The following is a 12,077-nucleotide window of genomic DNA, read 5'->3' on the forward strand; positions in this document are numbered from 1 at the left end:
ATATATATATCTGTGTGTGTTTCTATATATATGTGTATGTTTGTGTATTGGGTGCATACATGATTTTTAATGTATATATGTGTGTTTGTGTATATATGTGTTCTACTATTATTATATTTTCATCTATTTTTTCATTTTCATATCAGATTTGGTGTGTATTTTTTGTTGCATTGTCTTCGTTATGGATATGAATAGGTGGGTGGTTGTGTATGACCAGCTGAGAGAGAAAGTGATTGTGAAGGTAAAAATGAATTTTTAAAAAATAATATTTTAAGTATATTAAAATATAACTATGAAGAGTTAAAACGTGGCTCGAAATTCCCTTAAGAAAGACAAATTATGAGTGTAGGTAGAGTCTAGTCAATTAAACACTGCACTCTTCTGACGATAACTAGAGCCATTGTATATATATTTATTATTTTTTTTATCACGTGACTCTAGTCCTATTTTGTCCTTACCACATAAATGTGGACCACATAAATGTGGACCACATATTTCATAATAATGTTACCTGCAATCAGTATTATGCATATACATTTCGTCTGTTTCTGGTCCTATTTTGTTCTCACTACATAAATGTGGACCACATGTTTCATAATGATGGTACGTGGGATCAGGTAACATTAGAGAGACATGTTTCACATGTTTCAAAATTTACGTGAAATAGCTTTAGAGGGACATAAAATTTATGTGGAGTAGCTTTGGACCATTTATGTGAAGTAGCTTTGGACCAGTAGCTTTGGACCATTTATGTGTGAAGTGGCTTTGGACCATTTATGTGAAAAATGGTCCAAAGCTACTTCACATAAATTTTATGTCTCTCTAGAGCTATTTCATAGAAAAATAAAAAAAAGTAGTACGTTGTAGTATTTTTGTGTATATATATATATATATATAATATACTTAAGTTATTTATTTTAATATATTATTTTTATTATGCTGGCAAATTATTAAAATAAATGTGTAGTTAAATATAATATTAAAAATAATTGTAATATATGAGACATAATTATTAAATTATTTAAATATAATATATTAGTTAATTTGGGGGGGGGGGGGGGGGGGGTTGGTTCACTCACGGTGCTGGGGCTTAATAGGAAATTGGGGAGGGGGTGATGGTGGTGGGGTGCTTGTGGGGAATATTTTTTTGTTGCCCAGATGTGACAAAGCCACATAATTGTTGCCTGATGCGGGCAACATTGTGCATCATGTATATTTCATCTATTTCATTATGAGGCTTAGCCTTGTGGCAAGGCAAGTTCCCTTCTCAAACATTAGGAATTCGATGCCCTAGTAGCTATAATTTAGCGGTTGGGAGTGAGTATGTCTTCGAAAGGGTTTGAACTATAATCGTTATATATGCGGTGTTGTTATCGTGTTTAATTTTTGATATTAAATTTTATAATTTATCTCTTTGACTATAATTGTGAGGTCAAACAGTAAAAATTTGTAAAAACTTTTAAGAAAAGAAGTTTCACATTTTTAAGAAATTAAGAAATTCTCGTTGCCACATCTCTTCCTTCCCTTCCTTGTCTACGTGGGTCTCCCTCCTCTTGTAATATAGTGTAAGAAATATAATATATATATATATCATCTTTTTTACATATAATAGTGATATTTGATATATGTTTTGAGATCAGTTTAAAGATAATATAAAGATTTATTTTCAGATGGATAGATAAATAAATTAATTTTTTTTATAAAATTAATATTATTAATCAAATATTTGGAGATACAAATGGAATGGGTTAAACAGCATGCAAAACACTTAAATTATATGATGTATTTCCATTTTTTTATTTTTTTCAATTGTATAAAGAACTTTATTGTAATCAATTTTCTTTTTTCGCATTAATCAAATATTCGGAGCTGCAAATGGAATGAAATAGACAGCTACGCGCAGGGGCGGAACACGTACCGGCACCCTGCCCGCCCACCCTAACTGCCCACCTTGCCCAACCAGATTTTTACAAAATTTTATTATATATAATAATTTAATAATTTTTTTTATTTTTTTTAAATACCCGCCAAAAAGATCAGTTCTCGATTGATCGATGTGGATAAGGATATTGGGTGGTTACTTTTGATTGCATGAAATCACTCATCATGATGGTTGGTAGCGACTGTCAATTCTTTTACGTGCGTTGGGTTTGGTCGAAAGTTTAAGTTTAGATCTATGGAATTTAGCCATTAGGTTTTGTTGATTTTAGATATGTTGATCGATAAATTTAGTCGTTAGATTTTGTCAATTACATATTTAAATTTATGGCAAAAAATATATTTTTTGTCATAAAACTTGTCAAAACTCAACTACGCAAATAAATTAGAGATCAATGATTGAATGATAGTCTATCATGAAGTTTATCAAGACTCGGCTGCACGATCAAATTTAAGATTAATAATTGAACGACAGTTTAATTATATATATTAAAAGAATAAATATTTAATAAAATTAATAATAATGTTATTATGTGATATTATTAAAATGTGGGAATGCATGAGTATATAATTTATTGATATATGTTTTTTAATATTATATTATTTCAAATTTTTTATACTATTTAATTTTTATCCCGTCTGTTTAAAATTTCTGACTCTGCCCTGACTACGCGGACCACTTATATTATTGATATGAAAAACATGGGCTGCTCACACACCCACGCACTCACACACATTGACACACAACAATGACTCCGTGCACATGCCATTTTGTTTTTTGCGTGTTGGTGGTGGAATTCAATGTTAAAGGAATGTTAAGTGTCTTCTTTTTTACTTTTTCTATTGATTCAAAAATTTTGAAGGATCCATATGATTTTACATGATATTATTTACAGACTACAAATAATTAAAGTTTATTTTATATGAGAAATTAATAAAATTTTAAGATGTGTATGAAAGTAAAAATACTCTTTCTTTTTTTTTTTTAATTGAAAAGTTTGTCGAGTTTTAAAGTATGGGTATAAGTATAAAACAAGTACAAAGTCCTGTAGTTTCTTTAATTAGATTTTGTTTTTTTATTTAATTTAATCATTTTCCTGTTTCTATATATATAGAGCTGCATAGGGTCATCCTTTTCCTGGCATATACCCATCGATCCATCATCTCTTGCTTGCAATCACTAATATTACGCAACTATGGAGGTGAGCAGCATAAAATGGGTGGCATTCACAATCCCATTATGGTTTTGGTGGTTGGTTGTGGCTGAACCGGTTTCGTCGTTGGCGGTGGTGGATCAACACTCTGATCCCCTTTTCAACAACATGCTCGAGATTCGTTTTACCACAAATGGTGCCACGGCGGAGAGCTACTTCGAGTTCATTTCACTATTACGAGATACATTGGCAAGCGGAGAGTTTAGTAATGAAATACCAGTGACGCGGGAACCATCCAATGTGCCGGACTCCCAAAGATATTTCTTGGTTCGCCTGACAAACTATGCAGGCGATAGCATTGCGTTGGGAATTGATATAACCAATTCCTATGTCGTGGGTTATAGAACTGGAGGCCTATCCTTCTTCGTTGACGATACTCCCGAAAATTCAGGGAATTATCTTTTTACTGGTACAAACCAAAATTTCCTTGGCTTCAGTAGTACCTATGCTTCCCTTCAACGCGCTGCCGTCCAAACTAGACGAGAAATCCCCCTTGGAATCGAGGAGTTGGATTCCGCAATCTCGAATCTATACCATTACCGCGGTGAGGGCAATAACAGGCTTGTTGCTCGTGCGCTCATAATTTGCATTCAAATGATTTCTGAGGCTGCACGATTCAGACAAATTGAAAACCGAGTAAGACAGAGCATTTCAGAAAGCCAAGATTTTCTGCCAGACCGTAGCATTATAAGGCTCGAAAATAATTGGGGTGCGCTCTCTGAAGCAGTCCAAACGGCTATCGGAGGAGTCTTTGCTAGAGCAATTCAATTATTATCACCCACGACATTTGAAACTGAGTATGTGGACAATGTGAATCATATAAGCGTTATTCGAAACCTTGCTTTCATGCTATTCGCCTGCAGAAGTGCTAGTAACGCAGGAGCACTTCAATTCCTTAATAATAATATGCTTATACAACCTGTTACAGTAAGTGCAGATGATGTTTGTGTAATTGAAGAGCCCACAGTGCGCATTCGTGGTCGAGATGGTCTCTGCGTTGACGTTCATGGAGGATTTTACAATGATGGAAATCCAATAGTATTGTGGCCATGCAAATCCAATAATGATGCTAACCAATTATGGACCTTGAAAAGGGATGGCACGATCCGTTCTAATGGTAAATGTTTGACCACTTTTGGATACAGTCCGGAAGTCTATGTGATGATCTACGACTGTTCAACTGCCGCTAGGGATGCCACCATTTGGCAAGTATGGGTCAACGGAAGCATCATCAACCCCAGAGCAAGACTTGCCCTTACTGCATCCTCTGGAGATAGTGGCACTACACTCACTGTGGATACCCACATTTATGCCTCCCGACAAGGATGGCTTGCCACCAATAACACGCGAGATTTAGTGACATCCATTGTTGGATTTAGGGATCTCTGCTTGCAAGGAAATTATAGCAACAGAGATGTGTGGGTAGCAGCCTGTCAAAGGAACAATTTGCAACAGCAATGGGTTTCTTATCCAGATAGTTCCATAAGACCGAGTGAGAGACAAGACCACTGCTTAACTAGCAATAATCATGATCAAGGAAGAAACATCATAATTACCTCTTGCTCACCTGGGTGGGCTAGCCAGCGCTGGATGTTTACGGAAGATGGTTACATTTTGAACTTGTTCAACGGCATGGTGATGGCTGTGCCGAATTCCGACCCAAGCCGTCGTCAAATCGTTATATGGCCACCAACTGGCAATCCAGATCAGAAATGGCTTCGCATCCGTAACTAGCTTCCTTGCTGTTGTTTGTGAGTACGTACGTACAATGCCAGCCTGATAGTATTTACTATTTGGCCTGGCCATCTACGTGCCTAAGTAATTAATATGCATGAATGCCCCCAATAAAAGATGTACGTAGTATGCATTCTGTATCGATCAGAGGGCATGAATAAATCATGTTGTATTGTGTTTCCACTTCCACTTCAATAATAAAATATTAATATCATGTTGAGTTTGGTCTACTAGAATATATTTAGAGTAATGCTATTCTAAACAGAATAATTTAACGAAAATTTACGAAAGTAAACAGTGGGTACCTTTTCTAAATAAGGCTTATATGTGAATAATTACATTAATCTAACCTTTTTTTATACAAAGGCTTTTGCTTTTTTTTTTTTTCCTGCAACTTCGTCACTCCTTGAGTTAAATGCAAGAATTAATGGTGCCTAAACTTTTCTATTTTTCCTATTTGAGTGCCCAAATTTTAATTTTTTTCTATTGTAGTTGCCAAAACTTTTAAAAACATGTCTATTATGGTGCCTCCTTTAGTAAAAAATGTTATGGAGTGACCAAATACAATGAAACAATATCGTTTTTGGATAAAAATGTGTCAGCATATAATACAGACGCTAACTAATGTGGACACCAGTGTGAATTCTAACACAATTTTATATTTTCTCCAAATCGAAATGGCACTGGCTCAGTTATGACAAAATGAGTCGGAATCCACACTGGCATCCACGTTGGTGTCTATTTTCTGTACTGGCGCATTTTTATACAAAAATGACATCCTTTCATTGTGTTTTTTTGTCACTCAACTAGTTCTTTCACCTGTGTGATGCATAAAAAATAGATTCACAAATGAAGACATAAAAAATATATAAAATTTTAATAAATATTGAAAACACCATAATTTAATTTTATTAGATTATAAATATCACAACAAATAAAATTTATAATAAGATTAAATATTACAAATTCTGAAAAATTTCTTTGAATATAATATTTATGGTTAAGTTTGTTTATTCTCATTCCTTATCACATATTAATATCTTTAAACCATTCCGACTTGTAACTCTTTACATAGCTACGTATAACTGACCATAACTGAATACTAGTTTTTTTGAAATAAAGTCCTACATGCAACAATGATTACCCCTGACTTTTATTGATGGTCACTGTAATAATAATAATTTCAACTGGTATATAGTTTGCATGTATGCACGACACTAAAAAATTTGTGAATATTAGGGCTATCTGTAAGTTTTTATATTTATTGTTTTTGATTTATTTTTTTAAATTATGTCTGGCAAATTATAAATTTTTGCTCATCGTCTATATTTTATCAATCATTGGTTAGACTTACTCATCGTCTATCAAGGATTCTTTTTACAAAAATATTGTATGCTTACTCACTGTTTGTAAGGGTTTTTTTTTTTATTTTTTTATTTTTACTCACTGACAGTGAGTAATTCCTAGCTTACCTTGCTGCTTACTCACTGCCTTAAAAAAATATTGTATGCTTACTCACTGCTATACGACCCTATCTTATTCACTATTTGTAAAAGATTTTTATTTTTTCTCTATATGAACAGATTAATGTTGTAAACCCTAGCTTAGCTTGCTGCTCAAAAGATTTGAAAAGTGAAAAGTAACCTCACCCTCACCGTCTAATTTACTTGAGTTGGTTTCGAATAGTAGAAAGTGTGAAAGATTTTTGTAAGGAATTTTTTTTTACAAAGCTATTGTATGCTTACTCACTGCCTTACTCATTGTTTGTAAGGGATTTTTTTTTTTACTCATTCGCAGTGAGTACTCCCTAGCTTAGCTTACTACTTATTCATTGCCTTACAAAAATATTATATGCTTACTCACTGTCATACGGCCCTGCCTTACTCACTGTTTGTAAGGGATTTATATTTTTTTATTTTTCTCTATATGAACAGATTAATGTTGTAAATAAAATATTTACAAAAATATTGTATGCTTGATTAATGTTGTAAATAAGGATCAATAGGGGTAAGAAGTAGTGTTGAAAAAGATAACACTCATGGGGAGAAGTGTGCAAATCTTCAATCTACTTCAATCACATGAGGTAAGTAATTAAAAGAACCTACTTATTTTTTCGTTTTTACACACATAATAGTGAGTAAAAAACTTACCTCACGGTCTATTAAGACCGTTTCCATGGAGTTAATATGAAACTTATCTTCAAACCTTGGCAGATTCCACTTGCGCACCACGAGTACTTTGATTGCCCAATTAGCTCGAGTAGAATCCACAGACTTCAACATTTGAAACAAAGGAGCCATTTCAAGATCGAATACAATATCAAATTAAGTGATATGAAATAGGACTGAATATGGTGCTTGTCTCAGAACGTGAGGCTTTTTATACCAGTTGATTAATAATGGTAGTGAGTAATTAATATAACTGCATAAAAGTTGTAACACCTCGCCTTCTAGGGCATTAAAATATATGCTAGGATTTTTTTTTTGTTTTTCATCAAACATAAATCAACAATAAATCCTCAACATAACCTTTATATATAACACTCCCAAACATAAAGAAGGAATGATACATTTTAAAACATAAGCAGAAGCAAGATTATAACCTGCATGAAACCTCGAAAACATAACATGGGTTTATAAACATCATTTACCCAACACATCTTTACAAGCATTTATTTAAAATCTAAATAATACATCTGAATGAAATATATGGTCCTAATCTCACATGGGACCCACAAAATTTTCGTTGCGATCAGGCCTCGATCACCTCCTTACCCTTTCGGTTGCTTGTCTTGCCTAGAATGTGGAATATTCCAAGGACATAGTCCAATATTAGAAGATGAAATCTTCTAAGTGAGGGTTAAATAAGTATGAATGAATGATGCATGGACATTTACAAACAAATACCCTAGTGTAACTTCCCTAGCCCACTAGCCCGGCACGGAACCCTAGGCAGAATCCCAAACCTCTGCAGGATAAGCCTAACATTATTCCATCAATTATCCTTGGAGAATTACGGCTACACTCTTAGGGCAACATCCCAATCCCATGCGCGAATTTCAATATGATAATAATATCGTGCCATGTGAATATCACAACTTCCCATGCAATAGAATATGAACAAATATGACGAAGATGATCATAACATACATAAATATCATGCGTAGAAAGGTATTCATGTCGCACACGTGTTATAGGGACAAAACCACTCACCTTTCACAAAAATCGTGATACCTCAAAAAGCGTGTAACTTGCCTCGTTTTTCGTGCCAACTTCGAAATTAGCACCAATTGTTTCACCTCAAATCCCAAGGCACCCTAGGCAAGATATTTATTTAAATAATCAATAAAAGCTATTTTTCCTTAATTTTCTCTATTTTTCTCCAATTATTTTCTCTAATAATCCAAAATAAATACATACATAACTTTTTTTTCAAATCTTTTTTCACAAAAATCCTAAACTAATTTTACAAGAATATTAAAAAAAATTACACAAAAATCCAAGCTCGCACGTGTTAGCGCGTGGTAGGGCGACGCGTGAAGCCCATGCGCCAGTCATCTTCTCTGGCGATGGCACACCGGAAAATCGAGTTTTTTACATCACGATGAAGCCTAGCCCAAATCGATCATGATGGTACTTGAATCATCTTAAAAGGAGGTTCGAAAGCCGGTCAATCAAAGGCTTGAAATGTCGGCCAGAGCATTCGCCTAGGGCTCTGGCGAGGCTTCGGATCTTGCTCGTTCTTACTCCATTGCTCATGAAACTCTCCAGAAATGCTCTCCAACTTATCGGCAACAAGAACCCTCTATCCTTGCCTCTCAATTCGTTCAAAAATGGCTTCGATTTGAGCTTCAATCTTCTGAAATTTTCAGCCAACACATGCTCTATTTATAGGCAAAGTTGAAGCTCAAAATGGCCTCGGCCACCTCAGCCATTGTCTTAAACGTCCTCACCTCCCCTGGATCGACCTGAAAGCATCCACTTGCACCTGAAAAAGCAAGTTGCAAGCGTTGATAATTCGGTCAACTTTCTTGGCCTAATTTCTTGAAAATTCGGTTACCCCGGTGGCCATTGTTGGTTCATCATCATTCCTTAGTCATCCCTGACCACCCCCAATGCTAGCCCAGTGGCTTTCGGCGACCCCCTATGGCCTGGTCGGATTCCATGGCCAAGATTTTCATTTTTTCCACTTTTGCCCCACTGTTTTATCTTTTTGTTTTGACCCTCTTTCACAAAAGCCCCTCAATTTTTGAATATTTCCATTAAGTCTCTCAAGTTCTAACCTTTCCATATCTCCCTTGAAACTTTCAAAAAAATGTCATTTTCACCCCCTCAGGCAATTTTGAAAAATTACGCTTAGGCCTGAATTTCTGTCTTGGCTTTAAATCTCTTGGTTTCTTCCCGAAACTTTTGAAGGGTTGTTCTACTCGACGAACCGAAGCTTCCCAGGGTTTCTGCTACTTTCTCAGGAGTCTCCTATGACAATTTGGTTTTTCAACTCGATCTATAGTTGTACCAAAAATGGCTTCTAATTTGATTTGTTTTGGTCTTAAAAATCATGCCTTGATACGCTCGTTAAAGGAATTCCTATTTCCTTAGGCATTTTAAGCTTCAGGGTTCTCCTTTCGACTGATTCGATAAATTTTTTGGGCTTTTCAGATACCTATTTTCCCCGAATTTTCATTTTTCCTTTAAAATAATAACGTAAAGTTCTTGGGTATTACATTCTCTCCCCCTTAAAGATATTTCGTCCTCGAAATTTTTGCATTCATACATACTAAAACATTGATATCTGGCTAACAACTTATAAGAGCAATGCCTTCCATCTCTTAGCCAAGCATTATCGTCAATCTTCTTGCAACCCCATCAATTTGCACTACTTACACAAATAATGCCTATCGGGCATACTGTGTTATTTATAGAATATCCCATTGTTGCTCTTTGCCATGGGTCACACACATCAAGAATAGTCTATATTTTCTCAAATGTAAACGTACTACTTGTCTCTTTATTTCACAACATTCTTGGTACATTTCATGAAAACCACAAGATTTTGCTACTCTCATTCTATTTCCTCGAACTGGGATATTTTTCCTTAATCATATCCTCAAGCTCCCTTGTAGCTTCTTTCTCAATGTGATTTCTCCATTGAATCTTTACCAGTAGGATGACTTTATTCCTCAGAGCTTGGTTGCGCTAATCTAAGATTTGCTCGGGCGACTTTGGATAAGTCAAATCGTCTCTTAGCTCGATTACTTCCACTCGTATTTCTTGGGTAGGATCCTGTATATGTCTCCGAAGCTGAGACACATGGAAGACATCGTGGATTTTGGACAGGCTAATAGGAAGTTCTAAATGGTAAGCCAACAGTCCAACTCGTTCTTTGACCAAACAGGGTCCTATAAATCGGGGTCTCAACTTACCTTTCTTCTTTTCCTGTGTTGCCAAATGCTGAGGCGATACCTTTAGATATACATGATCTCCTACCTCGAATTCCAAATCTCGTCTCCTTTTGTCCGCATAAGACTTTTATCAACTTTGTGTAGTTCGAATTCTCTCTTGTATTTTTTGAATCTTTTTCGTAGTTTGTTGAACCAACTCGGGTCCCAATATTTGTCTCTCTCCTACCTCGGTCCAACAGATAGGTGATCGACATCTTCTTTCATACAGAGCCTCATAAGGTGCCATTCCTATACTGCTGTGGTAACTGTTGTTGTAAGCGAACTATATCAAGAGCAGATGCTCTTCCTAGTTACCCTCAAAATCCAAGGCACATGACCTTAGCATGTCTTCTAGTGTTTGAATGGTCCTTTCAGACTATCCATCAGTCTGCGAGTGATAAGCCGTACTAAGATTCAATTGAGTCCACATGCACTCCTGCAAGTTTCCCCAAAATCTTGAGGTAAACCTTGGATCTCGATCGGAGACTATTCTTACCGATGTGCCATGAAGTCTGATTATCTCTCCAATATACTGCTCCGCAAACTTTCGTATTGGCCTATCCATCTGCATAGGTAAGAAATGTGCTGACTTCGTTAGCCTATCTATGATAACCCAAATTGCATCGTTACCTTTCTGACCCCTGGGAAACCTTGTCACAAAATCCATCATGACATGCTCCCATTTCCATTCTGGAATATCTAATGGTCTCATGAGCCCAGCCAGTCTCTGGTGCTCGATCTTTACCCTCTGGAACGTATCACATTGAGCTACTTTCCTTGCCACACTTGTTTTCATTCCCGGCCACTAATAGACTTGGAGATCTCTGTACATCTTTGTGGCTCCTGGGTGTTAGACTGGGAGGTGCTATGGCACACACCAAGAGGGGGGTGAATTGGGTATTTTAAAATCTTGATAGAACTTGAAGTCCTTTTGATGGAAAATTTGATGCAAGTGAGGCTTATTGAATTGCTTGAAATAATAAATGAAATAAAACCACTAGCAAGAGATGAACACAAGGATTTATAGTGGTTCGGCTTAACTCAAGCTTAATCCATTACCTTAGCTCCTCACTAAGGATTTTCCAAACCATCCACTAAAACCCCTTACTTAAACCAAGCAGGTCCTCTAGTCCGTGACTAGGAAAATTACAAAACCTCCCACTCAAATGAGCCTTCTAGCTATATAAGCTAGGAAATACAATAAATGTAATAAAGAGAGGATCTAAGAGACAAATCTCTTAGTTACAATGTCTCTCAAAAATGATACAAGGCTTAAATGAATGTATACAGATTAAGATCAAAGCATTGAAAAGAGAAAATAGAAGCATAGTTACTGTAAATACCAACAAATATAAAATGTGAGCTCAAATCAATTCGTTCCCGTCCATTAGCCTCCTCAAGTTCATCCATGACTTGTATAAATAGGCATCCCAAAAGCTTTGCTCGAAACTAGCCGTTTGTGATTTGAAAAACTAGCCGTTATATCTTTTTGCGAGAAGAGATAGTCGACAGATTCATAAATAAAACAAGGCATAGTCGACAGAGAAGAAGGCATAGTAAACTATTTTCTAACAAAAACTATCCAAAGTCGAAAAACCATTCTCATAGTCGACAGATGAAAACTTATGAAGAGAATTTCAAATATCATGCACAAACATAGTCGACAGAATAAATAGCATAGTCGACTATCCTTGCACAATAGTTGACATAATGGAATATAGTCGACATAAGGCATACATAGTTGACAGATC

The 12,077-nt window shown here is 35.7% G+C and overlaps 1 protein-coding gene across 1 annotated transcript; it reads left to right on the forward strand.

The window, feature by feature from the left end:
• The first annotated feature begins 3,089 nt into the window (after window positions 1–3,089).
• On the forward strand, window positions 3,090–5,106 carry LOC127803128 (abrin-a-like). The gene has a single exon (XM_052339164.1). The coding sequence runs from the start codon at window positions 3,135–3,137 to the stop codon at window positions 4,884–4,886; it is 1,752 nt and encodes a 583-aa protein (XP_052195124.1). The 5' UTR covers window positions 3,090–3,134; the 3' UTR covers window positions 4,887–5,106.
• Window positions 5,107–12,077: the final 6,971 nt, after the last annotated feature.

This window comes from Diospyros lotus, chromosome 6 (genome assembly GCF_014633365.1).
Source record: "Diospyros lotus cultivar Yz01 chromosome 6, ASM1463336v1, whole genome shotgun sequence".
In the NCBI taxonomy this organism is placed as follows: Eukaryota; Viridiplantae; Streptophyta; class Magnoliopsida; order Ericales; family Ebenaceae; genus Diospyros; species Diospyros lotus.

Coding starts and splice junctions, on each gene's coding strand:
- LOC127803128 (XM_052339164.1), top strand. CDS start 3,135: ATGGAGGTGAGCAGCATAAAATGGGTGGCATTCACAATCCCATTATGG.